Source organism: Lutjanus erythropterus, chromosome 17 (genome assembly GCF_056507025.1).
Source record: "Lutjanus erythropterus isolate fLutEry1 chromosome 17, fLutEry1.hap2, whole genome shotgun sequence".
NCBI classification, from domain to species: Eukaryota; Metazoa; Chordata; class Actinopteri; order Lutjaniformes; family Lutjanidae; genus Lutjanus; species Lutjanus erythropterus.
Window position 1 is genome coordinate 12,665,850 of NC_139333.1, and position 22,932 is coordinate 12,688,781.

At 39.5% G+C, this 22,932-nt stretch overlaps 2 protein-coding genes across 3 annotated transcripts; one reads left to right on the forward strand and one right to left on the reverse strand.

The window, feature by feature from the left end:
- Positions 1 to 294: 294 nt before the first annotated feature.
- znf646 (zinc finger protein 646) lies at positions 295 to 10,866 on the forward strand. 2 transcript variants are annotated; one of them, XM_084740510.1, is made up of 3 exons: positions 295 to 3,361; positions 4,374 to 5,453; positions 6,715 to 6,865. In XM_084740510.1, the coding sequence occupies exons 1-3, from the start codon at positions 762 to 764 to the stop codon at positions 6,728 to 6,730; spliced, it is 3,696 nt and encodes a 1,231-aa protein (XP_084596636.1). In that variant the 5' UTR covers positions 295 to 761; the 3' UTR covers positions 6,731 to 6,865. The 2 variants fall into 2 exon arrangements, with proteins under 2 accessions (XP_084596636.1, XP_084596635.1); XM_084740509.1 differs by having other exon boundaries at positions 302 to 3,361; positions 6,588 to 10,866.
- A 1,607-nt stretch (positions 10,867 to 12,473) lies between these two features.
- LOC146311846 (tumor necrosis factor receptor superfamily member 12A) lies at positions 12,474 to 22,503 on the reverse strand. The gene is made up of 5 exons (XM_084741457.1): positions 21,960 to 22,503; positions 16,144 to 16,242; positions 15,330 to 15,473; positions 14,494 to 14,542; positions 12,474 to 14,324 (listed from the first exon to the last, which is right to left on the reverse strand). Exons 1-4 carry the CDS (start codon positions 22,039 to 22,041, stop codon positions 14,502 to 14,504), a joined length of 366 nt encoding a protein of 121 aa, XP_084597583.1. The 5' UTR covers positions 22,042 to 22,503; the 3' UTR covers positions 12,474 to 14,324; positions 14,494 to 14,501.
- Positions 22,504 to 22,932: the final 429 nt, after the last annotated feature.

Here is a 22,932-nt window from a genome sequence, read left to right on the forward strand (position 1 = left end):
GATTTATTGACGCTGACAGACTTACATCAGGTATCAACTCATATAAAACAAACTTATCAGATGTTCACTGTTGCTACAGTACTGACAAGGGTGTGTTGTACGGGTTAAGTTGTCATTTTGTGTTGTGAAAAAGAAGAAAACACTAATATCTTTAGGAATAATGTATCATAGTTTATTCTAGCCACTTGTAATGTTAAAACTAGAGATGTTACAGCAGCAAAGTGAAGACCAAAATAGAAAGAAGCATCAATGACAAGCAATAACTAAGTAAAAAAGGAAGATGTAACCAAAAGGGAATAAGAACAATATAAACAAGAAAAAGACTCAACAGTTCAATTTACACTATTGCACATGAAATATTGATAATGAACAGTTGAAATCATATTACTTCATGGTTAAATATATTACACAGTTGGAGTCAATATTGCTGAGTGAACTATTGTTATTTCAAAGATGGTCTACATCAATACTGCAGTCATATTGCAGTATATATTGTTTATGTGTTCACCACAGCTCTAACTGGCATCTCTTCTGTCCTCAACAGGTCATTTGCCTCCTTCTCCTAAACACAAGCTACTCCTCTAATTGTGCGGAACTGGTTCATAACATCCTCTGCCTTGTTACCTCCCTGGACACTCCTTGGACCTTATTGTAAAGAACTGTATTCTTTTTATATGGACATTAAAAGCATCTAATGCATTTCCCTCCCGCATATTCATACACTTTGTGTCTGGTGCACTTAATTAAATCATTATCTTGCAATGGCAGTGCAAGACCCTGGCAGGACAACAGGTTTTCCTTGCAAACAGTGTGGCGTGGTGTGTCCCAATATGCCCAGTCTGCTGGAGCACATGGATGCTCACCTTCAACAAGAGGAAGAACGCAAATTTAAATGTGATGAGTGTGGACGTGGTTATAGACATGCTGGTAGCCTAGCAAACCACAAAAAGACTCACGAAGTGGGTTCCTTTCAATGTAACATATGTGGTAAAGACAACTCCAACGCTTTGGCCCTGAAGAGTCATCTCCGGAGCCACACTTCACAGAAAAAGTACTCCTGTGCAGAATGTGGGAAAGCTTTTCGTCTGGCAACGCAGCTGGCTACACACGAGAGGGTTCATCTCGCCAGGAGAGTAAAGGAGCAGTCATATAGAAAGTTAGACATGGAATATCCCACACATGAAATTGAAAATGATCACCCACATCTTCTTAGTGAGCAGCAGACCAGTGTTGGGATTCCTGAAGAAAATAGCCCAGCTGAGGACAAGATGGAGGTGGTTTATAATGCACAATCTGAGACCTCTGATGATTCAGCAAATCGACCTTTCAGATGTGATTTATGTGACAAATCATACATACACCATCGAAGCCTGACCAATCATAAAAAGACTCACCAAGTTGGAATGTTTGAGTGCACGGTGTGTTTCAAATTGTTCAATAACATGGCTGCCCTCTACAGCCACCAGAGAACTCACAAGGCAAGAAGCAGTACAGACCCCAGTTCAATGGGTGGGTCATACACGGGCACACCTCTAGACCAGTTTTCACCTCAGAGTCAAGACGCTACAGTAAATTTTTGCCATTTGTGTCAGGTTCTATTCCCAAATGATGAGGAGTTCCAGGAACACATCCAAATGCATAACTCTTCATCCCTGTCATTTGGACTTCAAGATACCTTGTCAGAGAACCACAGTATTTCATATGACAACAGTATTGCATCACCTGAGTCAAACTTTTATGCATCTCCAATAAACAATGTTCCTTCAGTATCATCAATAGATAATCACGGAGGCTTTGATCAGCCGCCAGAGCAGATTAGAAGCAATGGTCACATGTACTCAGACTGCTCCAATAATCAAACACCATCTTCCAACAGCACTCAGGGAGAACCCCCAATCATGGACACAAACATTCTCATTCCTGCCCTGACGCACACACAAAACACTGACAATGCAACTGGGATGGACGAGACTTCTACTGTAGATTCAGATGAGCGTCCCTTCAAGTGTCAAATCTGTGGTAAGAGCTATCGGCACTCTGGGAGCCTCATCAACCACAAGCGGTCACACCAAGTCGGGATTTACCAGTGTTCCATCTGCAGGAAGAGTTATCCTCACTTGGCTGCCCTCAAAAGTCATCTCCGGCTCCACAAAGCTCAGCCGTCGTCTTTTAGCCTCATCGCCGAGGGAGACTGGCTCTCTTCAGAGCCCCTGACTCTGGATAACCAACAGGGCTGTTTCTCCTCTCAGGACGAGGAGGAGGATAGCACTCACCCTGTGCTGGGTATGGATCAGGAGAATGGACCTGACCACAGCAACGGGGCTTTGTACTATGAGCAGTTTAATCAGGACTTTTCCCAGGATATGACCGTGCATCTACCTCAAAATGAACACCTGATGCAGAGGCACATGTGTGCAGACTGTGGTGAGACATTTGCAGATATTGCAGGGATTAAGTCTCACAGTTGCCCACTGCTACAGCAGCAACATGACACTACTAGCAGTGACTATGACAATAATGTAAATTTCCAGGACAGTAATGGTCACTGCACCATCGGTAACCCAGGGAGTAATGTGGAGTTCCATGGTCTGAATGGTAGCCATGACCAAAGTTACTTTGAACAGAATTTCCATGACAATATGAGCAGTGATCAGCTGAATGGTGGCAGAGAAGGTGATGACGCTGGTGAAGAGGATGATGATGGCGATCTCTATCAGTGCTCTATCTGTGGAAACAGCTACACCAGCATGAGGGCTCTCAGGAGCCATCTCCGGGGGCACACACAGTCCCATGGTACTCCTGCAAGCTCAGGGCCTTCTTCCATGTCCTCCCATGAAGAAGTGAAAGATGACGAGGCCGGAGAGATGATGATCTGTAGCACATGTGGGGAAAGTTTTGCCAATAGGCAGGACCTAATAACTCATCAGCTTCTACACAACAAGGACCAAGTGGATAACATTAATCATTTACAAATGAACAACAACGACGTGTCTGGAGGCAAGGAGGAAGCTCAGAGTATCATCTGTGGCAGCTGTGGCATCTTCTGCACCAGCTACCATCACCTCGAGAACCATGGCTGCTCAGCTGAGAGGAAAGATGAGTCGACACAGGCTAAAGAGGAAATGAAAGCAAACGATGTTGCCAAGCCTGAAGACACAAGTCACGTTAAAGAAACTGTTGACACTGAACACCGTCAGTACAAGTGTGATCAGTGCGGGCGGTCCTACAGACACGCTGGCTCCCTCCTTAACCACAAAAAGTCCCACAAAACAGGTGTATTCAGATGCCTCGTCTGCCAGAAACGCTTCTACAACCTGTTGGCCCTTAAAAACCACCAGAGGTCTCACTTTGATATTAAGAGGTTAGTTCCAACAAGAATGCACTAGTAATATGAGTAAAAAAAACCTTACATTTTCACTCATTTTGCAGACTTTAATGCTTGTCGGAAATCATAAATAATTGTTAAAGGGATAGCTCAGTCATTTGACATGGGGCTGTATGAGGTACTTATTGATAGTCAGTGTATTACCTGAAGAAGGTGGTGGTCCACACACAACCCAGTTTGGAGAAGCAGAGAGGGGCACTAGCATGGAAGGGAAGCAATGTAACACTACTGCTGTGGACAGGGCCACTTAAAAGAGGTCCACCAAAAAGAAAAAAATTAAAGTGTAGAATAAGTTTCGAATATTTTCACACTTCTTTACTTTGCAGTCAGACAGCCTATTCTGATGAGAAACCACACTTGTATAAGCCAAATATCACTCATTACAGGCCAAACCAACTCTGTAGGCAAAATCACTTATATCACCTTGTAGAACAAAGCTGGTTGCTGGTCAACCACTCTCGATCTGTTAGTTTGTTTGTGTTATTGTGTGACTTTGATATTTTAAAAGGTTAGTTCTGATTAACCAGAGTCATAATAATAATAATCATAATAACAAAACTAACAAATTGAGGCAGCAGTAGATCAGCAACCTCTGTGCTCTGCAAAGTAAAAGTACTGATTTCATTTCTGGAGTTTGGTTGGTTTGGAGAGTGCAATATTTGGCTGGTGGGTTTCTGTCTGACAGCCTGTCCACAGCAATTCATTGTGTAGCTTCAGTGCTGGTGCTCCGCTCTGCTTCTCCACACTGGGGGCGTGCTGACCAGTATCTACTATAGTTAATACACTGGTTATTAGAAAGTACCTCATACAACACTATATCAAATAATTTGAACTATTCCTTACAAGAAAAAGGGTTGTCTATAGAGTGTTTTTTTTTTGTTGCTGTTGTTGCATATGTGTTTTGTCATCATGGCTCTTTTCCTTGTGTCCTCTCTTTTCACTGTTTTGCAAACACAGAATTAACCATGTGCCTTGTCTCCTCCCCCAGGCATACTTGCCATGAGTGTGGGAAAGCCTTCAAAATTCAGAAGCAGCTATTGAATCACCTGAGACGGCACAAAGAGAACCAAGCCAAAATCCAGGAACTCAACAACCAGATCCAGGCCCTCATGCAGATGAATGGGACCAGGTCAGATGGAGGAATGCAGTCCCTAACTTCAAATGCCAATCAGGCTTTAACCACATCTCGACGCTGCAAGCAACTGCCTGAAGAGAAGGCGGGACTAACAAAGTCTGAAACCTCAGTCAAATTGGAGGACGCAGGAGACAGACGGCCTTTTGCCTGCGACCAGTGTGGGCGCACATATCGTCATGCAGGAAGTTTGGTCAACCATAGAAACTCCCATAAAACAGGTGAATATTACTGTTCTGTCTGTAATAATACATACTCCAATCAGCTAGCAATGAAGAACCACTTGCGCACACACTTCGCGTATAAAAAGCACTCCTGCAAAAACTGTGGAAAAGGTTTTAGGGGAAAGAAGCAGCTATTAGCCCACATTTGTGCAGAGTTCAGAAAGGATGGGACCGGAGGCAGGAGAGGCCTAAAATCTAGGGCCTTTAAGTGCAAAGAATGTAAGCAGGCTTTTCTCTCAATTGACCAACTGACAACCCACACCTGTGACGGACCCACAGGCAGCAGTGATGCACAAACAAATACATGTACAAGCAAAGAGGAACGGCCTTTCACATGCAACATATGTAATCGCAGCTATCGCCATGCAGGCTCGCTCCTGAACCATAAAAACACCCACAAGACAGGACACTTCAGCTGCACCTTCTGCTCTAAGCCCTTCACCAACCCCATGGCTTTACGCAATCACACGCGCATCCACACACAGAAGAAAAAGTATGTGTGTCTCACATGTGGGAAGGCCTTCCGCCTTGCCAGTATCCTGCACAACCATCAGAGGGTCCACAACCGGGTGTCGAGTCACTTCAGCTGTCCGGCATGTGGAAAGAGCTTCCAGGGCAGGTCGGGCCTGAAGAGGCACCGCTGCCGCAGAGGTCAGGAGAATGCCGTGAGAGCTGGAGTCCAGCAGTCAGAGAGGGGAGACAAGTGCTTCATGTGAGTTACTGCTGTTTTATGAACTGAGTGTGTAAGTTTTTTTTGTCAGTTAGTCATCATTTTGGTAGTTTTTATGTATTTTCCATGTTTACAAAGCTGTCATGACTCAACTGATAAATTTGCCAGAGTATCATATCCAGTGTGAGCTTATTGCAGATGTATCTGAATCTGTGTACATGTTGTCTGATAAGTGACCATAAGTGGCAATACAGAATTCCAAAGAAAAGTTCAAGATAGTTTTTTTTTGTTTGTTTTTTAAACAGAAGGCCTGATGAGGCCTATTTTTAAATTGTAAAATCCTACTCAGTACATATCTTGAAAAAATTTAAAGTATCCTTGTTAACAGTGTTTGTTAATATTATCAGATAAGTATATGTATCAGCCACAAAAATCCAGTATTGCCAGTACAGGTTTAGAGAAAGTATAGTAGTAATGATTAATAGAGGTGTAATGGTACATGATTTTATGGTCATGGTTCAGTACAGAAAACAAAAAAATGTAGAAAATAATGTTTGTATCATTTATTTTGAGTGTCTCATTGTCCGTAATTCTTACTCTAATGGTCAAGGAACTTAAATACTGACCTATTGTCAATTTAAAAAAACACAAACACATATAACAAATGTAGTCAGCATCCATTCTCCTGATCCATATCACCCTCAGGGATGAGCCACAGGGGAGGATTTCCCTTCCCAGAAGTGACAGACATGTAATAGATGACCCATGTTTAGGAAAAAAAACGGCAAAATCACATTAAATCCCTAATTTGATGACAAAATTTCTGATACATAAAATGGTTTAATATATGTAAGGAATGTGGATCCAGGAGAACATTGAACAACCTCAGGGTGTCGCCTGTGGCACCTGAGCCATATGACCTTCTCTCCGCCATATGTTCCTGGAAGGAGGCCATGACGCAAAATCACATTAACTACAAAATTTTGCTAACAAAATATCTAAAATATTAAATTGTGAAACATTTGTAGAGGAATAGTAATGCATATACTGTTACATCCCTTATGACTAATACTGGTTATTGTAAAGGATTATAAGTGATTAGATTCACTGTTGGGTCAAATGATTTGAGTTGATGCGTAATATTAGATATTGAATATGGATGTATCCCTGCTGCAGGTGTGACCTGTGTGGGCGCTCCTACCGCCATGCTGGCTCTCTCCTCAACCATAAAAAGACACACTCCGAAAACCTCCATCACTGTACCTTGTGTCTCCAGACATTTCCTGATCCTCTCGCTCTACAGATCCACTCCCAGATGAGGCGTCACTGCTGCCCTGAGTGTGGCAAGACCTTCTGTCTGGTCACACATCTGCAGAGTCACATGGAGGTGCACTCAAAGGACCGGCCTGTCGTCTGCAGCCCCTGTCAGCAAAGCTTTCCCAACACAGCCAGCTACCAGCAGCACCAGGACTTGCACCACAGGGCTCAGGACCCCTATCAACAAGGCCTGGACGAACCTGTCGACAGCAACATCTGCTGGGACTCAGGAATAAATCAGACCATGGGAATTGACGGAATGCACAAGCAGGTCCCACCACCTTTGTCCCATATTCCAGAGAGCATCACTGATTTGCAGAAGAACAACGACTCCGGTGGTGCAGAAGAGAAGAGCCACGTGTGCGAGCACTGTGGCCGCACTTACCGCCACGCTGGCTCCCTCCTCAACCACAAGAACAGCCACAAGACGGGCTCCTTCTTCTGCTCTGTCTGCCAGAAAGAGTTCACCAACCTGATGGCCCTCAAGAACCACCGGCGCATTCACACAGAACCCAAGCGCTACCAGTGTCTGGAGTGCGGAAAGGCGTTCCGTGTGTCCACTCAGCTCATATGTCACCGACGGATCCACACCAAAGAGAAGCCCTTCGCCTGCCTGCTGTGCGACAAGAGCTTTTCCAGCAAATCTAACCTGCGGCACCACCAGAAGATGCACCAGAACACCCAGACCTACGACTCCTCTTTTAACATGGATGCTAACTCATTTATGGACTTGGACATGGGGTCTTTCCTTTGAAGGAGGATGCCAGAGTGTGGCCCTGTTATTTATCTGTTATTTATCCCTCTATCAATAATTGTAAAACAGTATTTTGTTTTCAGAAAGTGCTCCTTGGTCTTGGCAGAAGCTCCTTTGAAGACGTGCACATTTCATTACTGACTTCCAGTCTTACCTCCACAACAGATGGTGACGTCACTGAAAGGTCTTCAGAGCATTTATCAGTCAGCTTTGAGTTAGTAAGGCATGAATGTTTTCCCATGAATACACAGGATCCCAGAATGCAGGGCAGGTGATTAAATATTAGTCACTGCTCACTCCTCAATGACAAACCAAGTAACCAAAGTGAACGGAAAAGTGCAGCCCAGGTCCATGTACGAACATTAACACTGATAAAACACATTTTTGTAAGACAGTACTGTTCTAACGGTGATCTCTCCTCTCTTGCTATGTATAATTGTGTTCAGTGCCTCTGTAAGTTCCTTAGGAAACAAAATATACAAACTATATTTATCTCTGAATCCTTTTGTTAGCTTTGCTGTCGAAGAGGACTGCTCACTGTCCTTTGGGATCTCACATAGGGCAAGCCTGTTATTATTAAGTCAAAATACCTCTGGGTGTGTCCAAAGGTCAGTGGCAAAGTGATTTACTGAAATCATATTATCAAGTAAATAGTTGTACTGCTAATAATATTCACGTTGAGTGACATTGTATGCTAAAAATGGATGTATTTATTAATTTATTCCTTTTATTTTATGTGTATATTTTATTAGGAAAACTTTTTATGAATGTTGTTCTAAAACTCATGTAGCCTTTAAGGAACTTCATCAGTCGATTTGTATTTACTTCTCTCTTGTTCTCAGTTACAACAGGCAGGAATGAATGAGCCAAGCTTTCTTGGCATTATTGGCAGCACTCAGGGTAAACCTTCAAAAGGAACATACCTGATGTGTGAAACATTGTAGATAATCAGTTTCTGAACTGAGCATAGCATTTATTTTCCACTTGTGCCATTTCCACACTCTTCTATTTTTTTTTTTTTTAGCTCATTTAACTATTGTCACTCCAACATTTTGTTGCAGCTCCACATGCAGTGCATGCTGATGAATTATTCTCCTGAACCTTTGAGAAGCATTAGTTATGTTGAAGTGCCAGTGCCTAAAGTGTAAGTCAACTGTAGCAGTTTAAAGGAATAGTTCATATTATGTGAAGTAGGGCTGTATGAGGTGCAAGCAGTGTGCTCCTGTGAGCAGGATAAGCAGCAAGACAAATATTTTAGCCACCTAAAAACAGACCCACATTAAAATAAAAAAATCAGTGTAAGTGTATACTACATTTAGGGTATTTTCAGCACTTTACTTTGCCATCGGACAGCCGCCTTCAAAGGGAAAGTCACACAGTAACAAACAAACTTAATAGATATAAATTAATAGATTACTGATTTTACATAAAGGAGTGGTTGAGAGAGAAAGAGAGTGATAAGTAGCTCATATAACAGCAATTTGCAGTCAAAAAAGGCTGTCTGACTATAAGGTAAAGTGAAAATATTCTAAATGAAGCATACATTTCAACCAGTGTTAATGTTTTAGATGGGCTGTTTTTTTAAGTGGTTACAATACTTTTCGATGCCGACCCTGTCCACAGCAGTACATTGTGTAGCTTCCCACGCTGGTACTCTCCTCTGCTTCTCTGAACTGGGGATGTGCCAACCAGCATCTACTGCAGGAAATACGCTGACTACGGTTAAATACATCATACAACCCGACTGCAAACAATTAGAACTATCCCTTTAATGTGAACAAACCTCCTCTTACTGTACTTGTTATACTGTAAACCACAATGTTGATTTTGTGTCATCATGATTAGATTTTTAATTTATCTTGTGATTTATGAATCTCATCAGCCACAAACCTTAAAATGTCTTAAAGTAGTTGATAATAAAAGTATTGCAACAGTGAGGTGAAAGTGGTTCATTTTTTTCTCATGACTTTTCTTCCCTCAGATTCTTTGTTGAATTGAATCTGTATTTTAAGACAAAATGTGGCCAAAATGCCTCATTTCTGGCAAGCACAAGTATTACAAATGACAAACCAGTTTCACCTTCACTGTCGACTTCATGAACCACTTCTGTTTGTGAAAAATGTGCAATTATGGATTCTCTGGGTTATATTTTTGTCGTTTGCCAAGTTATCTAATGTGCTTGTTGCTTCTCAAGTGATTTCTTTCCACAAATAAGAAATCTAGCAAACATGAACACACAGCCTTTTTACAATCTAAAATTTGTTTTTCTTTATGCCTTATACATTACATTTCATGTATGAATATGTTTGGCACTGGTCAGAAGTATGAAATACCTCATAGAAAGCCCTGCCTACCTAGCAACTGCTACTTAATGCCTCATGCAGCTTAATTGTAGAGAATACACTGTAACCATAGAAACTCAGATATAGTTATCATTTGTAAGACAAATAAAATGGAAGAAGCATCAATTTTAAGGTTTTACTTTGTGGTTTGCCGATGCTGTTTTCTCCATAACATGGTTGTTTCTCTGCAGTTTGTTGTTTTAAGAGTTATATTTGCACATTTATAGATGAGACACTTGTAGCCTATGGAGGACAGGAAGTCTATAATAATGCAGCCATGCTGTTGTCGTTTGCCGACAGGCAACAAGCTGGTTGTTTTTAAGTTCACCTCAGCTAGTTTGCGGGTTGTAATATTTAAGCAATATGCTGAAAGTTTTGTTTCAGTGCATGAACTGAGTCCATCTCATTTTTGTCTCACCATTGTATGGAATACAGTGGCATCAGATTCAGTATACTGACACTAGCCTTGAGAAACCATGACAACTTGCCATCTGTTGTTTTGTTAAATTGTTTATAATCTTCTGTGTATTAATTGTATTGATTTTACTGTAACATATTTTCATATGCCATGGTAGCCTACATGTAAAACAACACGTGCACATTTGAGTTAAAACCGACTTATTTTTTTACAATGTTCTCCATCTGGTCTCCTGTGGCACTTAACATGTTCACTCCTCTGTCATCGATCACAATCACAGCCTGGTATTTGTGACGTGTGTTGAATCTCAGAGCTCTCTCTGTAAATATTAGAACAAAAATATGGTTGGATCTCTGTATGTTCACGGCAAGAGTTTCTTCAGCTGGAGAAAAGTGCTAGATTAGCTATTGTGTAATAAAAAAAGCATATACTGTACCACACGTTCTGATTTATTGGATTTTCAGTGCTCAAAAATGTCTGCTCACTATTTAATTCATATTTATATAACTATTTTGTCACTCTGAATCGTAGATTTTTACTTCTTTGTTAGAACTTAGTTTAGAATTTAAGCAAATTATTGAAAATAAACTAGTTGAAATTAATTAAAAGATTTGGAAAATACAATGTGTTTGTTTCTTGTCCATATTCTTCCAAATGATAGTGAATGTAAGTTATACATTTTTGATAACCCTTGACAAAAAGAGTACAAATCTTATGTTTAGAGTTTAAGATGATTTAATGCATGAATTAATGTAGGAAGTATTATTAATTCTTGTTGCTCACCATTAAAATTTGATAGTTATGTTAAATAATAGATTCTGATTCGTCAATAACAGCTTTCTAAGGTCTGTAAATTCTGAATAACAGACCGTAGCTGTGGATACAGTTCTCATCATAGACAGAGCAATAAAATTATTCTTAAGTCAATAAAATAATTGAAAATTAATATTTTGTGTCAAATTATTGATTTGTTTTAAGTAAGTAGCCCTGTAATAAGCAGGATCATGTACTGTGACTGTACAGTAACACGTGATTAGTTTACAGTTAAGGAATGTTCATCATTTTTTCACAGTGAAAAATTAGTTTGTGTGATCAAATGAGCTTACCCATGTATTTCCTCAGCCTCTCTGAAAGCTTAACGGTAAATGTTCACATTGAAATATGAAGCTCAGTTTTTTATCAAAATTGGTCATCAGATGTGAACTGAAATCCAACTAACTTGACGTGTATCAATTTATGTATGAAGTAACTGAATTAACATTCTTCAACAGATGATCTTTGTGTAAGTAATGCAATGTTGTAGTGACTTGATAATTTGTTACTGGTGGGCAACAGAAATTCATGATACACCCTGCATTTACTACACATTAAAGGTTTAGTTCAGATTGTTTGGACTGTGGTTATGCAATGTATGTATCCATAGTCAGCGTTATAAAAATCAATATCAGTTTAAGAATACACCATATTTAGAATACTTTCACTATTTTGCGGTCAGACAGCCTTTTACAATGATATATAAGCCAAATATGAGTCTCTAAATTAACCATACTCCTTTGGCAAAAACAGTAATTTTACTTTGCAGAACAAGAGTTACTGGTCTGTTGCTGCCTTGATGTGTTAGTTTGTGTTGATGTGTGAACGAACCAACCGTTTGAAACACTGAAGTCACATGAACACAGACAAATGATTGAGGCTGCGGTAGACTATATATATATATATATATGTATATATATATATATATATATATTATATTTTTAGGTCACTAAAATGTGTTTATTATTGTTAAATGTTACCTACATCTTTACATATTGAGATGCTTAAGAAGAAACCATTTTTGCAGTTTGCACATCAATAAGACTCACATTATTATTGGAAATTGTCAGTTTTATTGTGAAAATACATTTGGTACACAAAGCAGTTTATAAGATAGCATTAAGTAAAAGAAGCCAGTGCATGTACAGTATATACAATTAGAAATAGAAAAGCAAGAGAAACAAGCAGAAAAAAATGTTAGTTATTGCTCAGTAACATCATTGGCTGGCCTGGTGGAAGTTTAACACAAATCTTCACTGGAGTCCCTTTAAAACTGTGCTTGTCACTCGCAGTTGATGCAAAACAACACTGCAAGATACTTTAAAATAAATAATATAAGAAAATCTAAAAAAAAAAAAAAAAAAAGGAAGTATCTGTATTTTAAGTGATTTTGGGCAGTTTACCCACAAGCAGACAGATCTAAAACATGACCTGAAACATTGTCAGTCAGTAACCACATACTGCATGATGTTTTGAAGATAAAAAACATCTTGAGCTATAAAAAAAAAAAAAAAGTGGAAAACAACAACCCTGCCCACCATGTTTCTTCTTGCTGGTTTCTATGGCTACAAAATTACAGACATCAACACATAATATCTGTTTGCCTGTTGCAGATCTGGAACAACAGGTCAGGAGTTAGTAAGCATAGTGATTGTGTAGCTCCACCTAAAACACTGTAGGTGCCTTTTTTTTTTCTCTCTACAGTACATTCCTCACAACATTCCCACGTGTTAGCAGTTTGGGATTGTATGTCTAGTGTTTCAAACATCCTGTCCAGCAAGCACTGGGACAGTAACGTGTGAATTCAGGGATGGGTGATAGATAAAAAGGTCACACTTAACTTTACAGTACAGTAATAAGATGTAACAAGCCGTACTGTGTATCAAATTAGACCAAAACTAGAAATAAGTGTCTTTATTAGACTGAAGTTATATTACTATACACCTAATGGCACACAAATAAGACAGAACAAGCTGTACTTTGTATTAAATTAGATGAAAATAATATGTTCTGACACGTTACAACAGAACTGAACTGTAAACATATGTATTATTTTCCACTTTTAGTCCATTCTCATACTTTCTTAGAGGGTAATTAGAGACATATTACAACAGAACTGTACTGTAAACTGAAGCAAAAACCACGCATGCCTTGAAAATTCTTTCATATATTTAAACTATTATCCATCACATTAAATGTGTTGTAATGTATTGCAAATAACCCTCCAATAAAGTCCAATAAAGGTCTAACAGCAGGAAATAATACACTTAAGCTTACAGTGCACTTATGTTGTAATGTGTTCCAAACTAGCCTCTAATAAAGTCTAATAAAAGTTTAATATAAGGTCTAACGCTGTCTAATAAACAACATATTATTTCTAGTTTTTGTCTAATTTCATACAAAGTATAGTTTGTCACATCTTATTAGTATACTCTAAAATAAAGTGTGACCGAGAAAAATCCAGCTAACATCTCCTAAAACCTAGTAACATTAAAAACAGACAAGACAATATTGTAATGACCTGCAATACAGGGTCTGTGTTGGTCTCAGGAGACTCAGTAACAGTGAATGAATACAGTTTCAGTCAACAGCTTTATCACTGTTTGAGGCTACTAAATGATCAGGTACACGGAGGTACTGGCAGGACCAAAGCTAGAACACATTTACTGTAAAAGTAGCTACATTCAAACGGCCTTAATGTGCCTGACAGTATGTCTTACTCACATGTTGATTTATCTTTAAGAGGCTGTAAATGACCAGCAGATAGACCCCATCTAACCCCGCTGAAGAGCAGGAGATCAAACTGCAGCCCAGCAGGCAGCAGTAGCTGTGTTACATTCATTGGAGTCCTGCTGGAAAACAGCACAATACAGGGTTTGGAAAGCACCCATCTCTCTGAAGAAAGGACTGTAGTTTTATCTTACTTCTGAATCAAACCCACAGAGATCACAATCCAGATCAAAAATCTCATTTAAGTGGAATATAAAGGCACACAAAATCTGAATTACCACTGATGTAATGTTGTTAATGTTCCTACAGAGGTGTGAGAGTCGCTCCATGTAAGTCCTGTGGTCGCTGTCGGACCTACACTGAGTGTGAGAACTGAGCATCTCTCCTCACTCAACAGTCTAATAAATTAAAAATGGTCCGATTCTGGTCGAGATACCCCGCAGTCAGAGTATACAGTTCATGGTCCAGAGGCTCCTCCGTCCAAGTGTGAACCGGTTGCTCCATGGTTCTGTCACGTCTGTTTCCAGAGGAAGATGAGGCTGTGGAGGCCACGGCAACCAGTCAGTTCTCTTTATGTTCACGTCATGTTGAATTATGGACAATTTACAACCAACAGCATGCGATGAGTGGAGTCTGACCAATATAACAGTGGTTTACATGAAAGGGATAGTTCAAAGTCTGATGTGACAAAGTGAAAAATATACTCACTCAAATGTTTAAGCTTGATAAAGTGGCCCTGCAGTTTCTTCAATGGGTTCTGTAATAAATTAAGACCAAAACAAAAAGTCACTTTTTCCCGTTCCAGCAAAGATGTTGTTTATCAAAAATGTCTGTAATAGTCCTTTTTCATTTTGCTTGTCATAGTAGGAAAAGCATTAAAAGTTAACAGTCATAAGCTATGACAGTCTGACAGTGGGCCAGCGTGCACAACGGAAGGACCCTGAAACTGAAGCAGCTAAATGGAATCCAGCCACCACTCATGTAATTGTTTGCACCTGTGTTTTTCCTACTGTAGCTTGTTAAAACTAAAAAAGACCTTTTGTCTTTCAATATAAGTGACCTGATAAAATGTTCTGTGCCATTAGTTGATGGTTTGATGGTTTGTGACACAGCTGCAAAAGCCTTCATACCATAAAAAAAAGGGAACTGAACACAGTGTGCTTGTATTTACCAAGAACTGCTTTGCACCGGGGACATGTCATGATTTTTAAAGGATTACTCAACCCCAAAGTAATCTTGTCAATAACTTTCCCACTTGACTTGAATGTCACCCGAAGGAGATTTTTATTTAAAAAGCAAAAGCAATTAAATTAGTATTTTTTCGTGACGGATCCCTTTCAGATCTAATTTATCACCTTATTTATTTTGCTCAACAGAGTTGGTTTACAGTCTCAGTTTGGGAACCCTGAACACACTTTTCAATTGCAGCCATTCTTTGTGAATAAAGCTGAGGGAATGTGTATTTTTGCATAAAATAGATAATAATAAAATAAATGTCATTAAATCCATGATTGATCGCAGATTTCAACTTCAAAGAATCTCACCACGTAGAGGCCTTTTGTGCGACTTGCGTCGGTGCACCATGACGCCGATAATCAACGCAGCACCGACCAGCACGACAGCCAGCACTGAGAAACTGGTGATGGCTGCCAGCTTCCACACATCAGGTGTCTCCTCCACAGATTTACCTGTTGATTGAACAAGAGGAATTTAAACTACGACACTGAAAGAAACGCTACCGCTGTATGACTCAGTTATGGCTGATTCACTGCATTTATGGAAGAGTGTTAAAGCCAGTCATCAGAGATAAAAATGACAGGAGGAGGAGGATTATTATTATTATTTTTTTTTTTTTTTTGCTTTTTAAGAGTGAAGATGGAATGTTGAGACTACCATTTAAAAATGTATTCGCCCAATGATATTTCACCTTAATTCTTGACATTTTGCCCCATTTCTCAGTATTTTGACTTTATATAAACTTTATTCAACTTTATTATTGACCTTTACACTTAATTCAACTTCATTCTTCTTCTTCTTTATCCAACTTTATTCTTGACACTTTGACTTTATATTTGACATTTCACTTTTAGTCTCAACATTTTGGCATTATTCTTCTTGCCATTTCGATGTTATGTGATTTTATACTCAACATTTTTCCTTAATTATTGACATTTTGACGTTATTCTTAACATTTCACTTTTATCCTTGACATGTAACTTTATTTGACTTTATTTCTGACATTTCTACTTTATGCTCAACATTTCGATTTCTTGAAATGCAAAATTTAAAAATCTTCCTCCTCTCATTTTTTTCCCTTCATGTCTGGCCCTAATACTCATCTGAAGGCTGCTGTCTTACATGTGTTGCATGATGGGGTCTTTGGGTACAGCTTGCATGATGCACATGGCACACAAAGATCCAAATCTGAGTTATAAAACTCTGATGTGCTGCACTGACCTGCACACAGGAAAAAAATAAGAGATCATCTGTTAGTTATGCCAGTTTTATTCCTTCAGTCATTTACAGGGAAACAATGAGTCAAAGCTAGGCAAAGCTCGGGTGTTTCTAAGAGACATTTTTCATGTATTATATAACACTGCTTGAACCTATGAAATATGATGTGGAGGTAATATTTAGAGAGTGACGCAAAATGTTTTAGAAACCAACTTCCCAAACTCTGGAATAAAATAAACCATAACCAGGTGAGTTGCAGGAGACACTCAGCTGGAATCAGCTACAGTAAAAGGCATGACCCGAACAGAACACGTGAGAACCATTGTGGCTTTCTTCTTCTCATAAAATGATACTGGGAAATTCCTTTGGGTCAGACTGCTGATGCAACTTAATTACATGAGAAAGAATTACTCGGTAATGTCTGGTGCGTGAACTAACGGGCAGGCAGTGTGTGAAGAGCAGGATGTGTTCTTCTCACAGAGTGCTTCCGTTGAATTGTTTTGCTTCTGTGTACGTGTGCGACTTCCAGAGAATAAACGAATGCGTCTGTGAGAACAAAAAAAAAAAGGCACCGGCGGTTTGAGCGCAGAGAGAGAACGTCCACCTTTGTGGACACAATGGAAAGCTTCATCTCTTTTTATGGCAGCCAGACAGCTGAACAATTAAAGCTGTGCACTTCCCAGATGATAAGGAAGGAATTAGCCTGAAGATGTGACACAGTTGGTGCAGATAGCAAGCTGAGCGTTGAGACGGTTTTAGGGTTTTCAACATCCTGGCTTTGGTATGCATTAAAACCTCAAGGTCATGCATGAAGTGTTGGGTATTGTGACATCAGTTGGAAAAACACCTCAACAAAACAATAATAAGATGAATTAAACAATAGCAGACAAGGCAACGCTACAGACAGTGTAACCAGGAAATAGTCCACAGACATTTGATGGATAAAACGATAACAATCTTCCTTCCTTTTCAGTGTCCCACATCTATTTGCATGGACAACTTCTATTGTGCCCCTTATAACAAGGAACCAGCCTAAATCGAGTCACCATTTGTGGTAACGCTCATGTTTAAACTGGCTGCTTGAATCATCACTGAAAGCAATACCAAAACTATCAGGGGCAGGTTTGACGTAAACCAAAAGTAGTAAAATGAATGTGCATAGGAAACTGTGGCTGTTTCAATGACAACAACAGCAGGTAAAGAATATTGTGACATCCAGCTGAAAAGCTGACAAATCAAGTCTTTAAAGTGTTACAACGCAGAGTCAATGACAAGATGAATGAAACTACAGCAGATATGATGGTGTTACAGATAAATGAAACAAGGAAATCGTCTGTAGATATTTGAGAGATAAAATAATGATGATCATTCTTTGTTCAGTGTAAATATTCAGTTTGATTAAAGCTGCAGTAGGCAATTTTAACATACACAACACAAAGCCTTCCGCCTCTCTTTTTATGACTCTGCTTAGCTGCCCCCACCAAACATGCACGCAAATTTTGCTTGAAGCAGAACATCAACGTCATCATCTGTCGCCAACCAGCAAACTAATGTCTGCTTGGGTAGTTATGTCTGAGTCGGGTATGAAAGACACCAAAGCTGCGACTGAAATCACATTCTACACACTACATACCCAATATGTGCTACATACCCAATACCCCACACTACATACCTGATATCCCACAATGCATTGCACACCTTGCATACTATTGTTTTCAATACTAAGGTTTCAAAAATACTAAAAAAAATCTCACATACTGTTTCAGTGTTCTAAATAGCATGTTGGTATAGAGTTTTGGACACAGCTCAAGACATCAGGGTGTGCAGGAAGGGGATGACCTTGTTTGTATAGAGTCGTTCTGATTGGTTTAGTTACATGCTAGCTATCCGTGATTGTTTGTTTCATTCAGACCAAATCAGGAACTCATAGACTTTCCTTTTTTAAAAAAGGGAACCCTTCAATTAAATATTGTTAGTGACACGCAACGGTCAAAATTAGTTATTCCAAACAAAATTAAAATTAAATAATATTGCCTACTATAGCTTTGATGGTGTAGGAAAAAACTACATAAATTTGTAGTCTTTTTTCTTTTTTTACTTTTCTGTAATCTTTGCATTACATAATGTTCCTCTTTATGTCTAAAATATTTGTTTAAATGAAACTAGGAGGAATTGTCTCTGGGGACAATGGTGGAACTGCAGATAACTCATGTGTTACTGCTGTCAGATAAATGCAGTGGTGTAAAAAGAAGAATATTTAGTATGAAGTAAGATGAACAAGCAGTTAGGGGTCAGGTGCCTTGCTCAAGGGCACCTCAGCAGTGCCCAAGAGGTGAACTGGAACCCCTCCAGCCGGACCACCTCATGACTGGTCCATGCTGAACTCAAACCAGCCACACTCTGGTCCAAGCCAAGTCCTTAAGGACTGAGCTACTGCCGCCCAAAATGTCATAAAGCCCAATATTATGTCTACAGATGTGCTTGTTTTGTCTGACAAACAGCCCCAAATCTAAAGAGTTTCAGTTTATTATCACTTAAGACAAATAAAAGCAGAACATCCCAACTGAGAAGTTTAAAGTGTTTGACATGTTTGGAGCAATACTCAGCCTCTGACGACAGTTGAATAACGTCCGCCGGGGCTCTAAAGTCTGAATAAGCTATGAAGTCATAGTGATGTCATTGGGGCTGTATTAGCTTGAGCTTAAAGGGACAGTGCACCCCAAAATCAAAAATACATATTGCTCCTCTTACCTGTGGTTCTATTGATCCATCTAGATTGTTTTGGTGTGAGTTGCAGAGTTTTGGAGACAATAGCCATAGAGATGTCTGCATAAGACTGTTGATACTTTTTAACAAAAAGGCAGCGGTGCGATTAAGTTGCATTAAGGGAAACAATCCAGTATTTTTGGAGACTGACCCATGAATAAAAATCAGGATTTGTCAGTCTTTGCTAGCTTGTTCCCACACTTTGTGGAAATCCACCAGCCTGCACCACTGGGACAGTCATCTACCTCTGACACAACTGTGACAGTGACTGAACCCTTATGTGACACATGCACATTCAGGAACACCGTCCACACACATGCATTTAAAAATGTAGAAGAAATAATAATAATTGTGTTTGTAACTTTAAATTGTTCACTTTATTCACAACAGTTTATTTTTTCCTTCAACAAAATTCTTTCAGAAAGTACTTCTCATTATTACATCTATCCCCAGGTAGTGTTACAACTTACCCCAGTAAGCTGCATTTGACATTAACTCACATAATTTCTGACTGTGTAGTAGACATCGAAGTGAATTTCATTTGTAGACAAATATAGGTGCCATATATCAAAGTTTGAGAGATCTAGCATGAACAACCACTGAGTTACTGACGCCCAAACAAAGTGTTACTACCATTCCCAGTCTCCCCTAATGAACTGATGTGGTGCTCTTCTAAGTGACTCAATGTAGCAAAAAATCCAATTACAAATACTTTTGCTTGGTTTCTCACAGCTAAAACACATCTAGAAAGACCTGAACCTCAGCCTCAGAATGAAATTTCCAAAAGCATGAGCCAACATCACAAAGGTACAGGAAGGTTTACTGTAAAGGTCTTTAGCTGGTCACGTTGCACAGGTCATTATTAAACCAGCTGCTGCAGCCAGAAGGCACCTGCTCAAAAAGTCATGTTTGAGACATTTTGACCTCTAATTCTCTGGTTATGTTACAGCCACATGCTCAGGCCCCCAGAGACTCTCCGTCCTCCACAGCCAGCCCGCCTACAGAGCTGGACTGACTCATTTTATAGTCGTGGTCACAGTGAAAAAATGTGTCACAGTTCTTGTAAGCATGACTTCAGCCCTGCATCATCCAGCAGAGTGTCCAGCTCAGCCGGGTTCAAAAGGTCAAAAAAGGGAAGGAAGTGAACCTTGACTGCTGGCTGACCTCCATCTAAAAACCCAAACCACATCTAAGAAGTTGAGCTTTTGTCGCTCACATCAGACAACAACTAGAAAGTACTGATCAAACTGATATTTCAGTCATGTTTCTGAGCTTGAGCTGTAAATGAGTCTGCTGAGGGTGGCACCACTTCCATCAGCCAGGATTATATGAGTTCAGGATGAGTTAAGAACAGCACTGTAAAAATAAACTATTTGTTTTAACTTAAAAAAAGGCTAGCTTAAATTTTTAGATGGACTGAAATTGAAAAGACAAGTTGAGGTCATTTTTGTATATATGTAGGTAGACACCCAGAAGTTTTCATCATATATGTTTTCTAAGAAGGGTCTCGGTTTTTTATCTCAAAAATTGCATGCTGGGAAGTCTGCTAATATGCTAATCATCTTTCTTTAGAAACTGAATTGGTTGATTGAACTCTGCACAGTACATTCATTCAACTCATCATTTCAAGTCAAAAGACTTAAAGTTAGAAGAACTAACCAAATTTTTAGGTGCTATGAAAATATATACTACATTGTAAATCATTTTAAACAGGTTCAACTTAAAAACATAAGTTCCTCTGCTGTCTTAAAAATGTGCGCTGATGTAACTTATTTCAAAGTGGCTACTGATGGTGTTTCTTATGAAGTTTAATTTGATGAGTTGCCTGAACTCACAGCAATGCATTTATTCAAGTCATTATCTTAAGTGAAAAGACTCATGTTTTTGAGTTCTGAAGTGCTCTGATAATAAAAATTTGAAATTTTGAGTTGAATACAATAATATATAACCTACATATTCATGTTAATTTAATGAAAAAAGGTCAGTTAATTCCAATAAATTCCTATATGATGTTCTACAGTGTAGAAATGTATGCTTAATTAATTTAAAAAAAATGTATATTTATTTTATTTTAAATTGGTTGATTTCCCAAAATTTCTGTTATTTTTTTATTTTATTTTATTTATTTTTTTTACAGTGTGTAGGGATTATCATCTGACTACCACAGAAGTTTCAGCATCTAAAATTTGGGAATCAAGAACAAGTTTAGAGCAAGAAGACCTTGGCAAATCTCAGCACCTAGCCTGACAAAGGGGTGTTTTGGGGTGTGGGGGTGCTGTGTTTTGTCATAAAATGGGAGGGGGTGGGTGGACCGGCAGCTGATGTCCAGATGTAGAGATGTTCTCACACAGGAGGGAATCTAGATGGAGCATGTTTTGAGTTTAGTGTGTTAAAACGCTCTTGGTAACTTTAATGCCTGAGGAAATGGTCCCATAACCCGTGTAATTATTCAAGATTTTCTGTTCTCAGTGCAATCTGAGTCTGGTGTTCTCCACTGGGATTAAATCCAAACTTCAGTCGGCTGTGGAAACAAAGTCACAAGTTCTTTTTTCTTTTGGAGTTTTTTTTTTTTTTTTTTTGTGAGGTAGGAAAAATGTAGGATCTTTGTGCAAAAAAGTGGACACAGACAGTGAATGCACCCTTGTCCATGTGGCCTGTCCTTCACACCCAGGGGCACGGATGGATGGGGTGAAATAAGGCGATCGGAATGCGGAACCGGTGAGAAATACAGCTGGTAAAGGAAGCGGCTTTGTAAGCAGACCCACTATCTGACTCCATTATAAGGAGACCAGACCACCAGACTCTGTAATCCATGTTCACAGAGGCAAAAGTATCCAACAATTACGCATGAATTAAAGTTAGACATTAAAAGGAAAAGCAAATCAAACCAACAAAAGACATGTGAACAAAAGAAAAATCAGAATTGTTATAACAGTAAAAGTTATTCTACTTACTTTTCTGTGCGCTCACGCCATAGAAATTGGTCACAGCCATTATAATAAGTCCGCACAGCGCGCAGAGAGCGTTTGAAGCCATGGAGTCTGCGGGTGAAAAGCTGCTCGCTGTCGGCTACACAATTCCCGAAAGTTCATCTGATTAACAATCCGTGCTGGGTTTCAGCATGGAAAAGCGAGCATCAGAGTGAGTGAGTCACCCGGAGGAGTCTGCGCCTTGTTTTAATAGCGCACACACCCACGCTAACAGTTCAACTCCTATGAGTCATTTCCTATGTACTGTACTGCTCGGATTCTCTTGTGCGCACTGCCCCGACTCACAGGAAACTCCTCGACCATACTGTGGGGTTTCATTTGCTTTGACTTTAAGTGAAAGTTTCAATAACACCGCCTCAGGTATGTATGAGGGTTTCAATATATTTCATATTTTATATGGGCCACGCCCTGCAGTGTTTTCTCCACATTTTTTTAAAAGCAGAGAGACTGTGTAGTCTGGACTTAATAGTGTTCTCATTGTTATTACCACGCCTGTCGACGTCATTCTCTCCTCCCTGCCAAAAAACACAACTCTCTGGCATGAGAGAGGGTCCCATACACAGAGAAAGAGGAACAGCAACTGAGGCAAAAACAGATGACAGAGATCCACTCTCTGCTTTTTAAGCTTTTTTAAAAGGAAAGTCTGCTCAAAGTTAAAGTTTGTGCAAAGTAAGCGCTATCTTTCTGCAGATACAAAACAACTGTGATGGTCTCGCTTTTTGTAGATTTGAGGAGTGAGTGTCCCTGACGCAGGGTGGTGTTATTAATGTCTGGGGTTGGGTGTAGCCTGCTTCTGCTGCTGCACAAATATGCAATAACAAAGCCAGTGGACGCATGCCTGGAGTGCTATCAGGTTGGCCCCATGTCACAGCATTGTCTCATATATTAATGAAGACCATCAGTTACTACGGCAACATCTGCACTGTGTGGCATACAA

Bases quoted from the DNA above. Each gene is read 5' to 3' on its own strand.
- znf646 (XM_084740509.1), top strand. From the start codon at position 762: ATGGCAGTGCAAGACCCTGGCAGGACAACAGGTTTTCCTTGCAAACAG. The intron at 3,362-4,373 runs GTTAGTTCCAAC...CTCCTCCCCCAG, and splicing joins TCTCACTTTGATATTAAGAG to GCATACTTGCCATGAGTGTG. The intron at 5,454-6,587 runs GTGAGTTACTGC...TCCCTGCTGCAG, and splicing joins AGGGGAGACAAGTGCTTCAT to GTGTGACCTGTGTGGGCGCT.
- LOC146311846 (XM_084741457.1), bottom strand. From the start codon at position 22,041: ATGGCTTCAAACGCTCTCTGCGCGCTGTGCGGACTTATTATAATGGCT. The intron at 16,243-21,959 runs GTAAGTAGAATA...TCCTGTGTGCAG, and splicing joins TGGCGTGAGCGCACAGAAAA to GTCAGTGCAGCACATCAGAG. The intron at 15,474-16,143 runs GTAAGACAGCAG...TTCAATCAACAG, and splicing joins GACCCCATCATGCAACACAT to GTAAATCTGTGGAGGAGACA.